This window comes from Phalangium opilio, unplaced genomic scaffold (genome assembly GCF_054372755.1).
Source record: "Phalangium opilio isolate 3A_F unplaced genomic scaffold, DU_Popi_V2 ptg000022l_1, whole genome shotgun sequence".
In the NCBI taxonomy this organism is placed as follows: Eukaryota; Metazoa; Arthropoda; class Arachnida; order Opiliones; family Phalangiidae; genus Phalangium; species Phalangium opilio.
Genome location: NW_028324154.1, coordinates 3,280,390 through 3,303,896, shown reverse-complemented (window position 1 = coordinate 3,303,896; position 23,507 = coordinate 3,280,390). Strand labels below are relative to the sequence as shown.

The 23,507-nt window shown below is 41.2% G+C and overlaps 1 protein-coding gene and 3 non-coding genes across 4 annotated transcripts; all 4 read right to left on the bottom strand.

Annotated features, from left to right (window-relative positions):
- Positions 1–6,995: 6,995 nt before the first annotated feature.
- Positions 6,996–9,125, bottom strand: LOC149695153 (uncharacterized). Its single transcript, XM_089867499.1, has 3 exons — positions 8,602–9,125; positions 7,416–8,512; positions 6,996–7,000 (listed from the first exon to the last, which is right to left on the bottom strand). The coding sequence occupies exons 2-3, from the start codon at positions 7,903–7,905 to the stop codon at positions 6,996–6,998; spliced, it is 495 nt and encodes a 164-aa protein (XP_089723625.1). The 5' UTR covers positions 7,906–8,512; positions 8,602–9,125.
- Positions 9,126–16,952: 7,827 nt separating this feature from the next.
- Positions 16,953–17,075, bottom strand: TRNAL-CAA (transfer RNA leucine (anticodon CAA)). The gene is made up of 2 exons: positions 17,038–17,075; positions 16,953–16,998 (listed from the first exon to the last, which is right to left on the bottom strand). It is a non-coding gene; the product is annotated as a tRNA-Leu (tRNA).
- A 2,322-nt stretch (positions 17,076–19,397) lies between these two features.
- TRNAL-CAA (transfer RNA leucine (anticodon CAA)) lies at positions 19,398–19,519 on the bottom strand. The gene is made up of 2 exons: positions 19,482–19,519; positions 19,398–19,443 (listed from the first exon to the last, which is right to left on the bottom strand). It is a non-coding gene; the product is annotated as a tRNA-Leu (tRNA).
- A 1,565-nt stretch (positions 19,520–21,084) lies between these two features.
- TRNAL-CAA (transfer RNA leucine (anticodon CAA)) lies at positions 21,085–21,206 on the bottom strand. The gene is made up of 2 exons: positions 21,169–21,206; positions 21,085–21,130 (listed from the first exon to the last, which is right to left on the bottom strand). It is a non-coding gene; the product is annotated as a tRNA-Leu (tRNA).
- Positions 21,207–23,507: the final 2,301 nt, after the last annotated feature.

The following is a 23,507-nucleotide window of genomic DNA, read 5'->3' as shown; positions in this document are numbered from 1 at the left end:
GCTTTACGACTTGATTATGGTAGGCTTTACGACTTGATTATGGTAGGCTTTACGACTTGATTATGGTAGGCTTTACGACTTGATTATGGTAGGCTTTACGACTTGATTATGGTAGGCTTTACGACTTGATTATGGTAGGCTTTACGACTTGATTATGGTAGGCTTTACGACTTGATTATGGTAGGCTTTACGACTTGATTATGGTAGGCTTTACGACTTGATTATGGTAGGCTTTACGACTTGATTATGGTAGGCTTTACGACTTGTTTATGGTCGGCTTTATGGCTCTTTTATGGTTGGCTTTATGGATTGTTTATGGTCGGCTTTATGGATTTTTATGGTCGGCTTTATGGATTTTTTATGGTCGACTTTTGGCTTGTTTATGGTCGGATTTAAAGCTTATTTATGGTCGGCTTTCAGGTTGTAGTTACTGTCTTCAAAACACCACTTTCATCTGGCATTCTGTCCATCCCACATGGACACCAGTGTGTACTTACTGGCTTCTACTCATTCATCATCGTTAAGGTTAGCGATCGGCTAGGGTTACAAGAAACTTCTAGCCTCCCAATGGTGCAGTTTCCACCAAAGGTTCACGCAATTGAGCTGTTCTTATCCATTACTAAGATTCGAAACCTTATGTACCGATTTGAGTAAGACAACAATGGGCGTATGTACCGATTTGAGTAAGACAACAATGGGCGTATGCTTCATTTCAAACGTCAATATTAGTCTAGTCTCTCAAGAATGTTCAATAGTTATTTTTTAAACGATGAAACGCGCAATAAGGTTAATAATTATCGAAGAGAATATATATAATATTAATTATATTTATTTTAATGTTTAAGATAATCTTAAACCGTTGACACACTAGTGCACATTGATAAAAACGCATTTTAGTTGGTAAGGAGTCGAGCAGCCAACATAATCCTTCATTACATTAACCGAATTAAAATGTAACTATCAGACTACTCTATTCTATTGTTCTCAAGGCCGACTGCAAAACGGAGTTAGCAACTGAAGTTGGATAAGAGTCGGATTTCCGTTGTAAGTGCCAACTAGACCATAAACCGACGAATCTACCTCGAACCGACTCAAACGCGGGAGCTTCATTATAACGAAATTTGAAATGTTTAGTATTGATCGGTAGGTAGTCGGATATGCCGACCTCTCCACCCTTGTTGTTAATTTGATAAAAACCCATGTAAGTTGGTAAGGAGTTGAGCAGCCGACCTAATCCTTCCTTACACCAACCGACTTAAAATGTAATTATCAGCCAACTCTAATTGTTTGTTCTCACGGCCGACTTCAAAGCGGAGCTGGTATCTGAAGTTGGATAAGAGTCGGACTTCAGTTGTAAGTGCCGACTAGACCATAAACCGACGAATCTACCTCGAACCGACTCAAACGCGGAAGAAGCTTCATTATAACTATTCTTTAGTATGATCGGTATCTAGTCGGATATGCCGACCTCTCGTCCCTTGTTGTTATTTTGATAAAAACCCATGTTAGTTGGTAAGGAGTTGAGCAGCCGACCTAATCCTTTCTTACACCAACCGACATAAAATGTAACTATCAGCCAACTCTATTTGTTTGTTCTCACGGCCGACTTCAAAGCGGAGCTGGTATCTGAAGTTGGATAAGAGTCGGACTTTAGTCGTAAGTGCTGACTAGGCCATAAAGCGAAGAATCTACCTCGAACCGACTGAAACGCGGAAGAAGCTTCATTACAACTAAATCTGAAATTTTCATTGTGATCGGTAGGCAGTCGGATATGTCGACCTTTAGACCCATATTGTTAACTTTTATTTGAAAGAAACGCGTGTTAGTTGGTAAGGAGTCGAGCAGCCGACCTAATCCTTCATTACATTAACCGACCTAAAATACAACTATCAGCCAACTCTATTTTATTGTTCTCACGGCCGACTGCAAAGCGGAGTTGGCAACTGAAGTTGGATAAGAGTCGGATTTTAGTCCTAACTACCGATTAGACCATAAACCGACGAATCTACCTCGAACCGACTCGAACGCGGAACACTCGTGTTACTGGGGTAGCTTCACGGCGCGCGCAACGAAAATACCGAAAATAAGGTAGCGTAACTGCAGCAGTAAGGCTGCGGACCTTACCCTAAACGGTGCCATAATGGGATGATGAAACGTAGATGGTCATCAGAGACCGCAGGTGACACACTAGAAAGCGTAACCAAGAAGGAAACACTCCAACTGAGCATTACGAAAGGCCACGCCGTCCTCAATTAATTGAAGGGCCCAAGATTTGTCCGAAAAATAGACAAAAACTTGGCCGTTTTCACGGTAGATATCAGTTGCATTTTTCGCATGTACGATGGAGGTAATGGCAACGAGGAAATCCTAGATTGTAGCTCGGTGTTGGGAAGCACAGAAAGAGATACCAGTTTCCAATCAGTCATCCTTAACGGTGAATGAGTAGGTATCGGTAGCCCAAGTTGAGCCGGCGAAAGAAATCATCAGCGGAGTCAGGGCGACGGAGAAGACGGAATTAGCGCCGGAGGAGATGGCAGCCACACACGGGACGGAGCTGCTTCGCGTAAGCCTCGGAGAGGCCAGAAAAGAAATCGGGATTCTCGGCGAGGCCGCGAGTGTACCATCCATGGTATCGCGTGTAAAAGAAGCCGTCAGCGTGGGGCCAAAGACACATTTGGTGCCGAGAAGGAGCAATTAATCAGCGGTTCCAGGTACCATAAAGTGGCACCGCAGAGACAAGAATGTCCCAACTTTCCAAGTATAGATACAATTATCTATTTATTTATTCACACTTTTAAAATCTTTCAGGATAGCGAATAAATAAATTAGTGTTTTTCCGATTTCAAGTGTCGCGAGCATGATTGTGTAACAATGGCCTTAAATATTTTTCTAGAATGTCCCAAACCGTTACGCGCGAAGTAACGAAAACCCAATGCGGACAGTAGCGCCCGATCTTGCAAACTAGCAAAGCGAAGACGCGCCAGTCTAGACAGGCCTATTAAGAATAAATTACCATCCATACAAAAGTAGATTCCACACATAGTGTTTATCATCAGATTAACAGGTTTTTTTTTGCCATATGTATGCCTATACACCCTCGTTATAGCCGAGCTGGGCACCGAAAATAAAGAATAGATATAGGCCTAATAAATAGATTAAAAAAGGCACCACTATATTTTGTGACAATAATTATAATTCGTACGACTTTATACAGAAAAAACAAAAATAAAATAAAAAAAAACAATTTCTTAATGCAAATGATACAGTAATAGTAATGATATTTAAACGTCATTCGACGATCCTCCTTCACTCCTCCTTGGGGGAGAAGAGCTGGTGTTTCTCGATTGCTTCCCAGTCAGCGTAAAATGGGGACAGCCAAATTAACGAAAACATAGTGAAATTAATAAGGAAGTAAATTATCTGAAAATTCCATGTGAATTATACCTTGGGATTCGAAGTGTAGCACTTCCCCCTATAGCGCCACTCCTTCCCTTTCTTCAACTATTCATAAGAGATATGAAAACATTTTAACTGATGTAATAGGCACAATGCCAACGCTTCCGAGGGACCCCCTTTACGCTAACTTACTTTGGCTTTCTCCCAAGAAAAAAGGGGGATCTTGGGTCGCCTCTCTGGCCTCATTTTCGCCAGCTCCTCACGCCACGTGAGGACCAGGCTGGGAAATAGCACACTTCCTTTGGTCCAAAACCAGTTTATTAATTGCCTGGACTAGTTTTTTAATTCAAAAAGTGGGGGTTATTGGTCCTCGGGACCAGTTTATTAATTTCAAATCTATAGGAGAACAAAGGCTGGGACCACTCCGGAGACCACTTTATTATTTCGGACACTATGGGGTCACTGGTCCCAAGGACGAGTTTAAAAAATATCCTTATTTCCCAGACTGGTGAGGACCCTCCTCCTCTTGGGGCTGGGGATGCGGCTGGAGCAGGGGCTGGGGCTTGGCCAGGGGACGGTGCTCGCCATGGAGCTGGGGCTGGGGGTTGGCCAGAGGACGGTGCTGTCCGATAAATTCTGAAAGGTTAAATACGAATATACTTTTAACTTAAAGCAGTTTCAAAAATAGGAACATGCCCGCTATCCGCGAGTTCAAAAATATTACAAGCCTTACCCTTTTGGTAATACGAATCCCTCTTCCCGTGACGACTTACTCTATAATTCCTTATTAATCTTGTCCCTCACTCAATTTGCCAACCTTTTTGAGTTAACTCGATGTTAAAACTCGCGAATTTCTTAAGAGTACCAGCAAAAGCGGTTAATTTGTTCTGGTTTAGGAGATTACATCCAATTTTAAGCTATAAAGTCCGTTTATAGAATACTAAATATTAGGGAAAATCAGTTGAACCACGTGGACGTTACTTGATTCTGGCCTATTACAAACTCAAAATCATCTTAAAGTGTGATTTTTTTACTTTATACCACCGTATCTTCCATGAATGGACTAGGTTCGACGAAGGCATATGAACTTCTTTGGAATTGGTTTTTGAAATATAATAAGTACTTTAATGGTGCATCAGGTGGAACGACATAATCATCAGCAATTTTTAAAAAGATATGAATAGCAACACCAAAACCTAAAATGGCAGTCTTTCTTGGTCCATTAAGAACTAAATTTCCTACAGTGTCTGTTAAATTAAATAAAAGACTTGGTTTTCAGCAGGTCTTTTCTGTGATCTCAAGGTTGTACCGCCGAATTGGCGATTTGAAGTTTGAAACCGTTAGCCATGGGATTTCTCGAATTCAGAACATCAAAAAGACTAAAAGCAAGTAAAAGAAGTAAAGTTGCGAATGTCGATACGTATAACCATTAGTCAAATAAAATAAAATCGTCTCTATAAATTGTATTGTTGGCCCACATCCCTGAAATGCAGGATCACCCGCTTCCTTTAGGAAGCATACAAAAGTTGCATACAAACCTGAAATACCTGCAATTGTCAGGAAAATTGTGTTTCCAAAAGTTGCATACAAACCTGAAATACCTGCAATTGTCAGGGAAATTGTGTTGTCAAAAGTTGCATACAAACCTGAAATACCTGCAATTGTCAGGGAAATTGTGTTTCCAAATGTTGCATGCAAACCTGAAATACTTGCAATTGTCAGGGAAATTGTGTTTCCAAAAGTTGCATACAAACCTGAAATACCTGCAATTGTCAGGGAAATTGTGTTTCCAAAAGTTGCATGCTTTTTGTTACTGAATATCTCAGTACTTGAGCAGCCAATATCACTTTCATCTTTTGCGTTTTAAATTTGATGTGGAATTTTGTTAGCTTGTTGGCTAATTTCAAACCTTCATGTTGCTGATACTGATGAATAGTAGAAACATACGTCCAGTAAAAAGCCTAATAATTAGCAGGTATCAATCAATGCAGTGCTTAATACGCTTCTAGATAATTATACTTCGCCAGTTCGTGTGTCCAGCAGCATACCATAGTGTTCTCATAATTTTCTGAAGAGTTTTAACATGTGGCATGAATCAACAACAAAATTAACCCGTTCTTCATAATCAGCTGAAATTCTTTTTTGGTCAATGACATATATATTTCAAGCACATCAAATATTTAAACAAATAACCTGGATTAGAGAAATCACACTGGATTAAATCCTCAGTAATAACATCACCGAGTGAGTTTGCCATTGTAATGTTGCTTCGCAAGCCATCACAAAATAAAGCAATGCACTTGGTACCAGTATTTTTAATTTTGAAAAAACATTCGGTGACTAAATTTTTGAGAAGCCTACCTACAGTTCAATTTACAAAGAAATATCCTAGTGGAACTTTCCAATGTCCATTGACAGCTGTTGCCATAAACACAAGTGCCGACGTTGCAACAACATTGTTATATTCGGCATTATTGTCTAGTCCAAGGTTGACGTAGCCAGCGAATTCCTTGCCTATCTATTCAGTGTGTTTCATCAAAGAGGAGAAACAAGGCTATTAGCACTAGATATTCTGATTTTTCAACCTCTTGTTTTATACAGGGTGTTTCTGTCCATCACAAATTAAGGGGCGTGTTTATGGGACCAAACTGAGCGGAAAGTACCAAAGAACATGGGGTGTACAACATTTTGTTACGGAGATATGGCCTTCCAAACATTCGCCCCTAAAACAAGGAAATATCCAAAAATGAGGAGTAACACTTAAGACCGACTAACCAGCTTGTTTAAAATTACTAGACAATTTCAATAGCCTTTAATCGAACAATTGATTTCTACCTTTACTAATCAGAAGCGTATAAATGAGTAGAAGTATGCCTACGGTGGTAATGTAAAATTAATCCCAAGTGACATGATGTTTCAAGATCTTCCCAGCACCAAGTAAAATGGTTCTGATTGAAGGGACTTTTATTAGCACAGCGTAAACAACGTTATTTTCAGGAATTAGTCCAAATGTCCACGGGCGGCATTACAAAAACGAGGCAGTCTTTCGAATGATACTTGGACATGTTGGAAGATCCCTGGCTTGTTCCTGTTATCTCAAACCGTAAAAAGCTACGCAAATCTTCATCATCACGGACAACACTCTTGTACGTTAGGTATGACCTTGAGAAAACCTAAGAGGACATCTCGAATGTATTTGAAAAACCCATCTCCAATTAAGGGGCGTGTTGTTTGTTTCCAACAGAGTAAACTCGCCCAGAGAACAATTACAATGCAGAGCCACGTTTCGGCGTTAATGGCCCACAAAGGTGGTCCCAAAAACAAGAACAAACTTTAATTTGTTTCGTTCAGTAAGTGTTTCATGTGTCATAGATAAAACGCCATGATTAATGCACGAAGAAAATGAATTTATTGACAAGTTTTAACATTTAATTGCAACTAGTTACAAAAATTGTTCAAAGTGTTCACCACCCGCGTTAAGGCACACATTAGCACGTCTTACAAATGATTCCCTTACACGTTGAAAAATGCCTGGAGTTTCGCGAATTGTTTGACAGCCGTGAATTATTCGTCGACGTAGCTCTTCAACATCGGGGACTTCAGTCTGATAAACTAAGTCTTTCAGGTGGCCCAAAGAAAGAAATCACAAGGGTTCAGATCGGGTGATCGAGCAGGCCACTCCACAGGTCCACCTCGACCTAACCACCGCAAAGGGAAGGTCGCGTTAAGATAATTTCGGACCGCGATGCTGAAATGTGGTGGTGCACCATCGTGCATGAACCACATTCTGTTTACCAAACCTAAGGGTACGTCTTCGAGTAGTTCCGGTAAATCGTCCCGTAAGAACTGCAAGTAAGCCACACCGTTTAACCTGGGCTCTAGGAAATTTGGCCCAATTAAATTGTCACCCACAATACCACACCACACGTTTAAACTGAATTGTACTTGGTGACTTCTAACGCAAGTTGCGTGGGGGTTTAGCTGGGACCATTGATGTTTATTATGTAAGTTAATAATACCATCCCGTGAAAAGATAGCTTCGTCAGTAACCAACAAATCCCGTGGGAAATCGATATCGTTTACTTTAGCCAGAAACCACTGACAAAACGCCGTGCGTCGTGGGTAGTCCGCTGGATTCAAACCTTGAACTTTTTGAACATGGAAAGGATGAAACCGGTGGCTTCTGAGGATTTTCCACACGAGCGTGTGGTTTACGCCTAATCGGCGACCAACTTGGCGGGTACTTGATTCAGGCTCGTCCTCGAAAATGGTGAGAACTTCGTCTTCTACGGCCTCTGGAATGGCTCTCGCTCTAGGTTGAGGTCCAGCCGGTTGGATTCGTCCATCTTGCCTCAAACGTCTGTCCACAGCCTCGAACGTCAGTCGATTTGGTAGTCGCCTCTGCGGAAATCTTTCCTGATACAAGCGTACAGCTGCAGCGGCATTCCCCTCGGCTAGTCCATACATTAGGTGCATATCCGCATATTCGGCATTTGTGAAGAAAGGCATTGTAACAGACTTCGTTGAATTATGAGTTTAATAAAACAAACACATGTACGTGAAACCTCTTTTATTCCTTTCTTAAAAAACATAGTGCTCTGTTTTAGTGCTCTGTTTTTTAAGAATAGGCGAAGTTCTCACTATTTTCGAGGACGATCCAAAAACAAGCAGCCGCCAATTGGTTTGCTGATTAAGAAAAAACCACACGCAACTTGCGTTAGAATTCACAAAGTACAATTCAGCTTAAACGTGTGGTGTAGTATTGTGGGTGACAATTTAATTGGGCCATATTTCCTAGAGCCCAGGTTAAACGGTGTGGCTTACTTGTAGTTCTTACGGGACGATTTACCAGAACTACTCGAAGACGTACCCTTAGGTTTAATAAACAGAATGTGGTTCATGCACGATGGTGCACCACCACATTTCAGCATCGCGGTCCGAAAACTTGTCAATAACATTTTCTTTGTGCATTAATCATGGCGTTTTATCTATGACACATGAAACACTTACTGAACGAAACAAATTAAAGTTTGTTCTTGTTTTTGGGACCACCTTTGTGGGCCATTAACGCCGAAACGTGGCTCTGCATTGTAATTGTTCTCTGGGCGAGTTTACTCTGTTGGAAACAAACAACACGCCCCTTAATTGGAGATGGGTTTTTCAAATACATTCGAGATGTCCTTTTAGGTTTTCTCAAGGTCATACCTAACGTACAAGAGTGTTGTCCGTGATGATGAAGATTTGCGTAGCTTTTTACGGTTTGAGATAACAGGAACAAGCCAGGGATCTTCCAACATGTCCAAGTATCATTCGAAAGACTGCCTCGTTTTTGTAATGCCGCCCGTGGACATTTGGACTAATTCCTGAAAATAACGTTGTTTACGCTGTGCTAATAAAAGTCCCTTCAATCAGAACCATTTTACTTGGTGCTGGGAAGATCTTGAAACATCATGTCACTTGGGATTAATTTTACATTACCACCGTAGGCATACTTCTACTCATTTATACGCTTCTGATTAGTAAAGGTAGAAATCAATTGTTCGATTAAAGGCTATTGAAATTGTCTAGTAATTTTAAACAAGCTGGTTAGTCGGTCTTAAGTGTTACTCCTCATTTTTGGATATTTCCTTGTTTTAGGGGCGAATGTTTGGAAGGCCATATCTCCGTAACAAAATGTTGTACACCCCATGTTCTTTGGTACTTTCCGCTCAGTTTGGTCCCATAAACACGCCCCTTAATTTGTGATGGACTTTTTAGAAACACCCTGTATAGGCGAAACTTTCTGCGGTAAAGCCAGAATTGCCACCAATTTTACTAGTCCATTCTCTAAGTGTGTTTGGATGAGGCGAGCAGAAATGTTTTCGAAGGAAGTCGTATGCCTTTGGTGAATGGAAATGAAGCGTCATGGCAAAGTTTCTAATTAGATTCGAATGTTGTTGTTTCTTTCGATTTTTGAGTCCAGACTGTCGTAGTTGAGAAAAAAGCTGTACCGCTGTTGGGCCAAACTCATAAATATCTGTGGCGTTTTCTTCGAGTAAACGTTTTTGCTTTTTCATTTGTATTAAAGTATATTTTAGGTTGCCAAGTTTCATGTCTAAACGTTTCCGGGTCTGTTTAATTATCTTAAGTTTGTTACGGATTGTTTAACCTGTAATTTTTATTTTTTTAATGTCGCTTGTTGATTTAAGATCTTTGAAATTCACAGGTGTTTGGCACGATTTCTTGAGGATTATGCTCATGAGCAAAAGTCAAAATCACACTATGCCATCTTGAATTTAATACCTCTGAAGCTGGTGGTTCAAGGATTAGTGCTGTATTGTCAATGGATTCTTCATGGCCATTATCACCTACGAGTTTATCGTGGACCTCCAAACCGGCAACTTCGTCTTTATGAACCACAAAGGCATCAACAACTTCTTCATGGATCAAGAAATTCCTGTTTTCGATTTCTTCAACACTAGATTCGCGCAGCATGGAGTATGTCTGTGGAAGTAACTGAAAATGTTAAAAATGTGGTATGAAGGGAAAAATAAAGTTATTTCATACATAATCTTCCATTATATATTTTTTAATATTTTCTAACGACTGATGGTTAGCAGTCCTTAATTCATTCAGTGACATCCATAAAAATAACAGGTTGTACTAAATTTTCGCGAAATGTTTCGATGCCATTGCAAATTCCGAGTAGGTACGACACACTGTTTTATCTACGAGTGATGAAGATGAAGCGGAACACGATGGTAATTCTACGTCATTGCAACTAAAAGTTTTCTATAACACATGTATCACATATCGAACTGGATGTGAAAATTTTTGAAACACAATAAATACTTTAGTTCCAGTTTTATTAAATTCTAAAAACGTCGTCTATAATTTCCATCAATGTATCATCTGTCCTAATTATTTCCACGAAAACCGAAGGATTTGCGTTTTGAGCTTGGACGAGATCTGATAATCGCTTTTGTTAGAGTGAGTTTCACATACGAAGTGTTTTTTTCCCGGGATGGAAATTCGACCGAAAAATCGCGGCGAGCCACTTCGTGCATAATGAAGGGTTAGATACTGGAAACCTTTTAATACAAGTTAACTCGGGCATTAAACCTAAATCCTGATAAATATACAAAAATTTTCACTAATTTGCGGATCAATATACCTATGAAATGCAATCCTATGTGTGGTAGACCGATTGCTACACTTTGAAACTGCGTAACATATTACCATTTTTGTAATTTGTATTTAATTACAAATTATTTAGAGATTGATTAAACATTTGATACAAAAACAGTTTAATTTTCTTTATTTTTGCACTTTCAAACGTAATAAATTTACTAAAGCTTTACATCGAGTTAAAAAGTATAATGTGACTTTTCTATATTTGAATGTTTTAACTTCGCATTTCCCGCGAATATTCAAGCGCCGTCGCAAAACAAAAATATTTTTTAAGTTTGCGATGGATGGCATTAGTAGTTTGACCCTACTATTCATAGTTCTCGAGGATGTGGGGAATTGGAATTAAAAACGAGATTTTTCAACAGTCAATAGTGAGTCTACTCTTTTATGTCTATGGATTTTAACTAGCGGGACTAAAGGCGGTCTGACTCCGATCGGGCACTATTAGCCCGTTAAAAATCGTGTCTCAAAATTTAATTCATTTTAAATGAAGTTCATTAAAACACTAAATGTCGCATATAGTATTTATATATTTTTTATTAAAACCAGAATCTAATTTCTTCCAAATGTACAAGAAGTGTAACGCTTTTCCTAGTAATGTGTCTTATCCCTTCTATAATACCCCTGCTTTGGAGAGAGGTTGGGAAAATCAAATAAAATATACGCTCCAGGAATGGAAGGTATGTCTGGGGGTTGGGTTGACCAAGGAATTTCCGGTCTATGCAATTTCAATGTAGCCGGAAATACCTCGGTCAACCGAGCCTGCCTTTGGAGCGTACTAGGAGGGGCCAGACAAAAATTTACACTAGAGGAAGCTACACTTTCCATTCCTGGGGCGTGTATCTTCTTTGGGAAAATCGCCTTTCCACGTTACTCAGATATTTTCAGTTCTTTTCGGAGGCTCCGTGAAGGAGCTTCTATCTTTTTGAGGAACGCCAAGCAAGGTGGTAGTTGGTTCTGTCTGTGCCACTTACCATGGTTGAAATCGGGTTATATATCTAATGAAAGTGAGGTTAATTTAATAAAATTGAATTGAAGTGAAATTTAAAGATCCGAGAGAAGTGCGGACTTCTCTGAGAAGCCTTAATGCGCTCTCGGAACGAAATTACAGCTTTTGTAGTTAAAACGGAAGCCTTTGTTAGTCGAATAAGTCAAAATGATGTGTAAAGGTACCAACTGCTGTAGGAAAGAAAAGGAGGCAGTAAAACAAGGGAAGTTATTCTCGTAAGAAGAACTTAAACCATTGATGTGATAAGTTTTTAAATATTTCAATATCGTGGTGTGTTAAGAGTGGCTTTGTAAGCCACTTCTGTTACTTTGCTTGAAAAATGTAAATTGTGATTTGAAATGTTTCATGGCAAGGTTTCGTAACAACTGTGATTTGAAAACTCTTTTGTGGAGTTCGAAAACAATTTTTTCTTGAGATGTGAAAATTTTTATATTGTAAACAACTAGGAGTTTAATCTAGACTTTAGTTTTGGAAATATCTTCTATTCTGAATCGGTTTTTCCGAAATGAATATGTCTGGGATTTGAAGCCTGCGTTTGGTTTTAAAGTCTCGGATTTTCCTCTCGGACTTTATAGGTAGGAAATACCAGGGAATTGAAACCTGCTTTCAGGTATTTGAAACTTGGTTTTTTTGGAGATTTGAGATATCAGGGATTTGAATCTTGGTTTTTTTGGGAACTTGAAATATCAGGGATTTGAAATCCGTTATTTTGGGTAATTAGAAATATCAGGGATTTTAAACCCGGTCATTTTGGGAGACATGGAATATGAAAGATTTGAAACCCGGTATTTATATATTTTTTATTAAAGCCAGAATTTAATTTCTTCCAAATGTACAAGAAGTGTAATGCTTTTTCTAGTAATGCGTCATATCCGTTCTATAATACCCCTGCTTTGGAGAGAGTTTAGGAAAATCGCCTTTTCCACGTTTCTCGCCTCTCGGCGTTACTCAGATATTTTCAATTCTTCACGGAGGCTCCGTCACCATAGTCTCCATAGATAATAAACACCAGGATCAGAAGGTCGGGGCAGAGCTTGCCGAGCTTTGTTGGGTTGGTTCTACTTCCGGAAACTAGCGAATGCGTACAGCGTAGAATCATGGATAAATAATGCACGTGTTGAAAACAAACTTTCCCACGTGCATTCTTTAAAGTTTTTATATAAACATTAGGCCTATCGGTTATCATCTTATTGTTAGGAGCTGGAGCATAACTTTTAAATATCGCGCCAATGTAAGGATAGTTGTGCGCGCAACGCCATCTCTTAAACTTAACTGTAACTACAACAATGAAATGTAATAATAGTTCCGCATTGATTAAACACACACGTCACGTTTCTTTATTAACTTGAGCACTAAGTCATTCAACTTACAATTAGTAAAAAATACTAACAGGTTATGGGACCAGCACGCGAATGACTTGTGTAAAGACGAGGAAATTACACTGCGCTTTACAGTACGAGAAGTAAGTTTTCGGAACCATAACGGTGACTTACAACAAAAATCGGGACTACCTGTGTGGGAAGCCTTTGTTGAGGAATGAGAAAAAAGAATTTGATGTTTAACAAGAAGAAATAAACATTAAATACTGAGCAGCAGTTGATGTTTAACAACAGAAATTAACATTAAATGTTGAGCAGATATCGACGTAAGAAGACATATTACTTTCATTGTCTATTTTAAACATGGGTGACGAATATCACACGGAGAAGTTGAATGAAAATTACTATCGTCACTGGTCCATGAGGGCTCAAGGACTTCTCGAGGCTAAAGGATGTTGGCAGCGGTAGATCCAGGTTATCCAGAAGATATAACGGCGGCTCAAAAGGCCCTTGACCATAGAGCTAGGTCAATTTTTTTATATGATCGTGCATGACCAATTGCTAGATGACATCGCTGAATGCGCGAATGCAAAAGAAATCTGGGTTACGTTGAAAGCCATACACACCAGTTTCGACACTTGGCGTGGTCTGCAATTATTGAAGGACTTTGTGAACACCGAAAAGAAAACCAGCGAAAGTATCGGTGAATATTTAACCAGAAGAAACGCTCTATACCATAAAATTAAAAATGCCGGATTCGAATTTGACGATTTAGTACTAACTGGGTTTGCTGTGCTCGGTTTGCCTCAAGATTACGAATTCTTGTCACGAAGTTTGAAAATTGACAACAATGATTTAAATATGACTACTTTGAAAGCTAAGCTCATCGAAGAAGAGAGACGTTTACAGTTTTCAAACGGAGGCGCGAGTGTGAAAGAAAAATCCTCTGCGATCGAAAATAAAGCACTAGCAACACAATCGGTCTCTAGAGGGAAAGATATAAACGGGTTCTACAAGAAGAAATTTTGCAAGTACTGAAGCAAGCGGGTCTTGTAAAAGGAACCCACCCCAGATCCAATCAACGGATTATTCAAATAGACGCTGTTACAAATGCCTGGAATTTGGACCAATTGCCAAAGATTGTCCGTATGATTAGACTGATGTACAGAAGAAATCAGAAGAAAGAATTGGTGCAAACTCTCACTCAGCTGCAGCTATTCAAAACAAGATTTTGAAAGCTACGAGACAGAAAAACCAAGCCTTTAATGTTGATGATATTCGGGTGATGGATAGTGGCGCAACTGATCACATGACATCTTATCGGGATAAATTTGTTACATTTACCGAGTGTGATACTGACATTGAAGTAGCAGGAGGGGGGATGTTGAAAAGTACAGGAGTAGGAAACACTCGTATTATACTATCCAAAGAATGTGGAAGTTGGATGCTTACTTTACGTAACACCTTGTACGTGCCTGACTTAGGGGGTAACCTCCTATCCGTGCCACAGATCACGGAAAACGGTCTAAATGTTTCAATAAACAAAGAAGAAGCTGTTATCACGAAGGGTGGTCATATCATTGCGACCAGAAAGAAGGAAGACAGCCTCTATTACATCACAGAAGAAGAAGACGGTAATAAAATTAAATCCAAGACAATGACAGCTAAACTAGCGTCAAAATCTGAAGACCTATGGCACAAACGATTTGGTCATCTTCATTCGGCCGCTCTACGAGAATTTGCTACCAATGCCGAAATCGACATAGCAATTAATGAAGAGAAGAATGTGGGGAACTGCGAAGTCTGCATGATGGGAAAACTCATAGCTAAGCCTTTCCCCAAACAAAGTCTCACAAGAGAGACGGAACCATTGATATTAATACAATCTGATGTCGTAGGCCCCATGACTCTAACTTCCAAGGGGGGGAGGAAATATTTCGTCACTTTTATAGATGATAACACGAGATATACCGAAGTTCACATGTTACAGCAAAAGAGTCAAGTGGAAGAAAAATTCGATGAATACAGAAGAAAAGTCGAAAATTTTCAAGGCAAGAGAATTATTTCACTTCGTAGTGACAATGGGGGCGAGTATACCGGAAACTCAAATATCGTGCCAATGTAAGGATAGTTGGACGTTTTAAAATTACATCTCATCCAGTTATTTTCATGAAAAATATCGTGTCAGAAGTGGGATTCGAACCCACGCCCTCATACGAAGACCAGAATACACTGATTCACATCGTGAACGAAGGAAGTTAAACCCCTTGAGTCTGGCGCCTTAGAACGCTCGGCCATCCTGACGTGGTTTTGTGTAATTTGGACGTTTTAAAATTACATCTCATACAGTTATTTTCATAAAAAATATCGTGTTCGAAGTGATATTCGATCCCGCGCCCTCAATTGAGGACTAGAATACACTGATTCACATCGTGAACGATGAAGCAAAGCCCCTTGAGTCTAGCGCCTAAGACCGCTCGGCCATCCTGACGTGGTGTTATGCAATTTGGACGTTTTAAAATTACATCTCATCCAGTTATTTTCATCAAAATTTCGTGTCAGAGGTGGGATTCGAACCCACGCCCTCATACGAAGACCCGAATAAACAGATTCACATCGTGAACGAAGGAAGCTAAGCCCCTTTAGTCTACCGCCTAAGACCGCTCGGCCATCCTGACGTGGTGTTACGCAATTTGGACGTTTTCAAATTACATCTCATCCATTTATTTTCATAAAAAATATCGTGTCAGAAGTGGTTTTCGAACCCACGCCCTCATACTAGGACCAGAATACACAGATTCACATCGTGAACGAAGGAAGCTAAGCCCCTTGAGTCTGGCGCCTTAGACCGCTCGGCAATCCTGACGTGGTTTTGTGTAATTTGTACGTTTTAAAATTACATCTCATCCCGTTATTTTCATAAAAAATATCGTGTCAGAAGTGGGATTCGAACCCACGCCCTCATACGAGGACCAGAATACACAGATTCACATCGTGAACGAAGGAAGCTAAGCCCGTTCAGTCTGGTGCCTTAGACCGCTCGGCCATCCTGCCGTGGTTTTGTGTAATTTGGACGTTTTAAAATTACATCTCATCCAGTTATTTTCATAAAAAATATCGTGCTCGAAGTGATATTCGATCCCGCGCACTCATAGGGGGACTAGAATACACTGATTCACATCGTGAACGATGAAGCAAACCCCTTGAGTCTAGCGCCTAAGACCGCTCGGCCATCCTGACGTGGGGTTATGCAATTTGGACGTTTTAAAATTACATCTCATCCAGTTATTTTCATCAAAATTTCGTGTTAGAAGTGGGATTCGAACCCACGCCCTCATACAAGGACCAGAATAAACAGATTCACATCGTGAACGAAGGAAGCTGAGCCCGTTCAGTCTGGTGCCTTAGACCGCTCGGCCATCCTGACGCGGTTTTGTGCAATTTGGACGTTTTAAAATTACATCTCATCCATTTATTTTCCTAAAAAATATCGTGGCAGAAGTGGGATTCGAACCCACGCCCTCATACGAGGACCAGAATACACAGATTCACATCGTGAACGAAGGAGGCTAAGCCCGTTCAGTCTGGCACCTTAGACCGCTCGGCCATCCTGACGCGGTTTTGTGCAATTTGGACGTTTTAAAATTACATCTCATCCAGTTATTTTCATCAAAAATATCGTGCCAGAAGTTGGATCTGAACCGACGCCCTCATACAAGGACCAGAATACACAGATTCACATCGTGAACGAATGAAACTTAGAACCCTTGCGTCTCTCGCCTTAGACCGCTCGGCCATCCTGACGTGGTTTTGTGTAATTTGGACGTTTTAAAATTACATCTCATCCATTTATTTTCATACAAAATATCGTGTCAGAAGTGGAATTCGAACCCAAGCCCTCAATTGAGGACCAGAATACACAGATTCACATCGTGGACCAATGAAACTTAGAACCCTTGCGTCTCTCGCCTTAGACCGCTCGGCCATCCTGACGTGGTTTTATATAATTTGGACGTTTAAAATTACATCTCCTCCACCTATTTTCATAAAACATATCGTGTCAGAAGTGGGATTCGAACCCACGCCCTCAAACGAGGACCAGAATACACAGATATACATCGTGAACCAACGAAACTAACAACCCTTGAGTCTGTCGCCTTAGACCGCTCGGCCATCCTGACGTGCTTTTGTGTAATTTTGGACGTTTTAAAATTACATCTCATCCTTTATTTTCATAAAAAATATCGTGTCAGAAGTGGGATTCGAACCCACGCCCTCATACGAGGACCAGAATACACAGATTCACATCGTGAACGAAAGGAAGCTAAGCCCCTTGAGGCTGGTGCCTTAGACCGCTCGGCCATCCTGACGTGGTTCTAAGTAATTTAGACGTTTTAAAATTACATCTCCTCCAGTTATTTTCATAAAACATTTCGTGTTCGAAGTGATATTCGGTCCCGCGCCCTCAAAGGAGGACTAGAATTCACAGATTCACATCGTGAACGAAGGAAGTTACACCCCTTGAGTCTGGCGCCTTAGAACGCTCGGCCATCCTGACGTGGTATTGTGTAATTTGGACATTTTAAAATTACATCTCATCCATTTATTTTCCTAAAAAATATCGTGTCATGAGTGGGTTTCGAACCCACGCCCTCATACGAGGACCAGAATACACACATTCACTTCGTGAACGAAGGAAGCTAAGCCCCTTGAGTCTGGCGCCTTAGACCGCTCGGCCATCCTGACGCGGTTTTGTGTAATTTGGATGTTTTAAAATTACACCTCATTCAGATATTCTCATAAAAAATATCGTGTCAGAAGTGGGATTCGAACCCACGCCCTCATACGAGGACCAGAATACACAGATTCACATCGTGAACGAAGGAAGCTAAGCCCGTTCAGTCTGGCGCCTTAGACCGCTCGGCCATCCTGACGCGGTTTTGTGCAATTTGGACGTTTTAAAATTACATCTCATCCAGTTATTTTCATAAAAAATATCGTGTCAGAAGTGGGATCCGAACCGACGCCCTCATACAAGGACAAGAATACACAGATTCACATCGTGAACGAATGAAACTTAGAACCCTTGCGTCTCTCGCCTTAGACCGCTCGGCCATCCTGACTTGGTTTTGTGTAATTTGGATGTTTTAAAATTACATCTCATCCATTTATTTTCATACAAAATATCGTGTCAGAAGTGGAATTCGAACCCACGCCCTCAAACGAGGACCAGAATACACAGATTCACATCGTGAACCTAAGGAAGCTAAGCCCCTTGAGGCTGGCGCCTTAGACCGCTCGGCCATCCTGACGTGGTTTTCTGTAATTTGGACGTTATAAAATTACATCTCATCCAGTTATTTTCATAAAAAGTATCGTGTTTGAAGTGATATTCGATCCCGCGCCCTCAAAGTAGGACTAGAACACACTGATTCACATCGTGAACGTTGAAGCAAAGCCCCCTGAGTCTAGCGCCTAAGACCGCTCGGCCATCCTGACGTGGTGTTATGCAATTTGGACGTTTTAAAATTACATCTCATCCAGTTATTTTCATAAAAATATCGTGTCAGAAGTGGGATTCGAACCCTTGCCCTCATACGAGGACCAGAATACACAGATTCACATCGTGAACGAAGGAAGCTAAGCCCCTTGAGTCTGGCGCCTTAGACCGCTCGGCCATCCTGACGTGGTTTTCTGTAATTTGGACGTTATAAAATTACATCTCATCCAGTTATTTTCATAAAAAGTATCGTGTTTGAAGTGATATTCGATCCCGCGCCCTCAAAGTAGGACTAGAACAAACTGATTCACATCGTGAACGATGAAGCAAAGCCCCCTGAGTCTAGCGCCTAAGACCGCTTGGCCATCCTGACGTGGTGTTATGCAATTTGGGCGTTTTAAAATTACATCTCGTCCAGTTATTTTCATAAAAAATATGGTGTTAGAAGTGGTATTCGAACCCACGCCCTCATACAAGGACCAGAATACACAGATTCACATCGTGAACGAAGGAAGCAAAGCCCCTTGAGTCTGTCACCTTAGACCGCTCGGCCATCCTGACGTGGTTTTGTGTAACTTGGACGTTTTAAAATTACATCTCATCCAATTATTTTCGTACAAAATATCGTGTCAGAAGTGGGTTTCGAACCCACGCCCTCATACGAGGACCAGAATACACAGATTCACATCGTGAACGAAGGAAGCTAAGCCCGTTCAGTCTGGTGCCTTAGACCGCTCGGCCATCCTGCCGTGGTTTTGTGTAATTTGGAGATTTTAAAATTACATCTCATCCAGTTATTTTCATAAAAAATATCGTGTTCGAAGTGATATTCTATCCCGCGCCCTCAAAGGAGGACTAGAATTCACAGATTCACATCGTGAACGAAGGAAGTTACACCCCTTGAGTCTGGCGCCTTAGAACGCTCGGCCATCCTGACGTGGTATTGTGTAATTTGGACGTTTTAAAATTACATCTCATCCATTTATTTTCCTAAAAAATATCGTGTCAGAAGTGGGATTCGAACCCACGCCCTCATACGAGGACCAGAATACACAGATTCACATCGTGAACGAAGGAAGCTAAGCCCCTTGAGTCTGGCGCCTTAGACCGCTCGGCCATCCTGACGTGGTTTTCTGTAATTTGGACGTTATAAAATTACATCTCATCCAGTTATTTTCATAAAAAGTATCTTGTTCGAAGTGATATTCGATCCCGCGCTCTCAAAGTAGGACTAGAACACACTGATTCACATCGTGAACGTTGAAGCAAAGCCCCCTGAGTCTAGCGCCTAAGACCGCTCGGCCATCCTGACGTGGTGTTATGCAATTTGGACGTTTTAAAATTACATCTCATCCAGTTATTTTCATAAAAAATATGGTGTTAGAAGTGGTATTCGAACCCACGCCCTCATACAAGGACCAGAATACACAGATTCACATCGTGAACGAAGGAAGCTAAGCCCCTTGAGTCTGTCACCTTAGACCGCTCGGCCATCCTGACGTGGTTTTGTGTAACTTGGACGTTTTAAAATTACATCTCATCCAATTATTTTCGTACAAAATATCGTGTCAGAAGTGGGTTTCGAACCCACGCCCTCAAACGAGGACCAGAATACACAGATTCACATCGTGAACGAAGGAAGCTAAGCCCGTTCAGTCTGGTGCCTTAGACCGCTCGGCCATCCTGCCGTGGTTTTGTGTAATTTGGAGATTTTAAAATTACATCTCATCCAGTTATTTTCATAAAAAATATCGTGTTCGAAGTGATATTCTATCCCGCGCCCTCAAAGGAGGACTAGAACACACTGATTTACCTCGTGAACGATGAAGCAAAGCCCCTTGAGTCTAGCGCCTAAGACCGCTCGGCCATCCTGACTCGGTTTTGTGTAATTTGGACGTTTTAAAATTACACCTCATCCAGTTATTTTCATCAAAATTTCGTGTCAGAAGTGGGATTCGAACCCACGCCCTCATACAAGGACCCGAATAAACAGATTCACATCGTGAACGATGGAAGCTAAGCCCCTTGAGTCTGGCGCCTTAGACCGCTCGGCCATCCTGACGCGGTTTTATGTAATTTGGACGTTTAAAAATTACATCTCATCCAGTTATTTTCATAAAAAATATCGTGTTCGAAGTGATATTCGATCCCACGCCCTCATACGAAGACCAGAATACACTAATTCACATCGTGAACGAAGGAAGCTAAGCCCGTTCAGTTTGTGGCTTAGACCGCTCGGCCATCCTGACGTGGTTTTATGTAATTTGGACGTTTAAAATTACATCTCCTCCAGTTATTTTCATAAAACATATCGTGCCAGAAGTGAGATTCGAACCCACGCCCTCAAACGAGGACCAGAATACACAGATTCACATCGTGAACGAAGGAAGCTAAGCCCGTTCAGTCTGGCGCCTTAGACTGCTCGACCATTCTGACGCGGTTTTGTGTAATTTGGACGTTTTAAAATTACATCTCATCCAGTTATTTTCCTAAAAAATATCGTGGCAGAAGTGGGATTCGAACCCACGCCCTCATACAAGGACCAGAATAAACAGATTCACATCGTGAACGAAGGAAGCTGAGCCCGTTCAGTCTGGTGCCTTAGACCGCTCGGCCATCCTGACGCGGTTTTGTGCAATTTGGACGTTTTAAAATTACATCTCATCCATTTATTTTCCTAAAAAATATCGTGTCAGAAGTGGGATTTGAACCCACGCCCTCATACGAGGACCAGAATACACAGATTCACATCGTGAACGAAGGAAGCTAAGCCCCTTGAGTCTGGCGCCTTAGACCGCTCGGCCATCCTGACGTGGTTTTCTGTAATTTGGACGTTATAAAATTACATCTCATCCAGTTATTTTCATAAAAAGTATCGTGTTCGAAGTGATATTCGATCCCGCGCTCTCAAAGTAGGACTAGAACACACTGATTCACATCGTGAACGTTGAAGCAAAGCCCCCTGAGTCTAGCGCCTAAGACCGCTCGGCCATCCTGACGTGGTGTTATGCAATTTGGACGTTTTAAAATTACATCTCATCCAGTTATTTTCATAAAAATATCGTGTCAGAAGTGGGATTCGAACCCTTGCCCTCATACGAGGACCAGAATACACAGATTCACATCGTGAACGAAGAAAGCTAAGCCCCTTGAGTCTGGCGCCTTAGACCGCTCGGCCATCCTGACGTGGTTTTCTGTAATTTGGACGTTATAAAATTACATCTCATCCAGTTATTTTCATAAAAAGTATCGTGTTTGAAGTGATATTCGATCCCGCGCCCTCAAAGTAGGACTAGAACAAACTGATTCACATCGTGAACGATGAAGCAAAGCCCCCTGAGTCTAGCGCCTAAGACCGCTTGGCCATCCTGACGTGGTGTTATGCAATTTGGGCGTTTTAAAATTACATCTCATCCAGTTATTTTCATAAAAAATATAGTGTTAGAAGTGGTATTCGAACCCACGCCCTCATACAAGGACCAGAATACACAGATTCACATCGTGAACGAAGGAAGCTAAGCCCCTTGAGTCTGTCACCTTAGACCGCTCGGCCATCCTGACGTGGTTTTGTGTAACTTGGACGTTTTAAAATTACATCTCATCCAATTATTTTCGTACAAAATATCGTGTCAGAAGTGGGTTTCGAACCCACGCCCTCATACGAGGACCAGAATACACAGATTCACATCGTGAACGAAGGAAGCTAAGCCCGTTCAGTCTGGTGCCTTAGACCGCTCGGCCATCCTGCCGTGGTTTTGTGTAATTTGGAGATTTTAAAATTACATCTCATCCAGTTATTTTCATAAAAAATATCGTGTTCGAAGTGATATTCGATCCCGCGCCCTCAAAGGAGGACTAGAACACACTGATTTACCTCGTGAACGATGAAGCAAAGCCCCTTGAGTCTAGCGCCTAAGACCGCTCGGCCATCCTGACTCGGTTTTGTGTAATTTGGACGTTTTAAAATTACACCTCATCCAGTTATTTTCATCAAAATTTCGTGTCAGAAGTGGGATTCGAACCCACGCCCTCATACAAGGACCCGAATAAACAGATTCACATCGTGAACGATGGAAGCTAAGCCCCTTGAGTCTGGCGCCTTAGACCGCTCGGCCATCCTGACGCGGTTTTGTGTAATTTAGACGTTTAAAAATTACATCTCATCCAGTTATTTTCATAAAAAATATCGTGTTCGAAGTGATATTCGATCCCACGCCCTCATACGAAGACCAGAATACACTAATTCACATCGTGAACGAAGGAAGCTAAGCCCCTTGAGTCTGGCGCCTTAGACCGCTCGGCCATCCTGACGTGGTTTTCTGTAATTTGGACGTTATAAAATTACATCTCATCCAGTTATTTTCATAAAAAGTATCGTGTTTGAAGTGATATTCGATCCCGCGCCCTCAAAGTAGGACTAGAACAAACTGATTCACATCGTGAACGATGAAGCAAAGCCCCCTGAGTCTAGCGCCTAAGACCGCTTGGCCATCCTGACGTGGTGTTATGCAATTTGGGCGTTTTAAAATTACATCTCATCCAGTTATTTTCATAAAAAATATGGTGTTAGAAGTGGTATTCGAACCCACGCCCTCATACAAGGACCAGAATACACAGATTCACATCGTGAACGAAGGAAGCAAAGCCCCTTGAGTCTGTCACCTTAGACAGCTCGGCCATCCTGACGTGGTTTTGTGTAACTTGGACGTTTTAAAATTACATCTCATCCAATTATTTTCGTACAAAATATCGTGTCAGAAGTGGATTTCGAACCCACGCCCTCATACGAGGACCAGAATACACTGATTCACATCGTGAACGAAGGAAGCTAATCCCGTTCAGTCTGGTGCCTTAGACCGCTCGGCCATCCTGCCGTGGTTTTGTGTAATTTGGACGTTTTAAAATTACATCTCATCCAGTTATTTTCATAAAACATTTCGTGTTCGAAGTGATATTCGATCCCGCGCCCTCAAAGGAGGACTAGAATTCACAGATTCACATCGTGAACGAAGGAAGTTACACCCCTTGAGTCTGGCGCCTTAGACCGCTCGGCCATCCTGACGTGCTTTTGTGTAATTTGGACGTTTTAAAATTACATCTCATCCTTTATTTT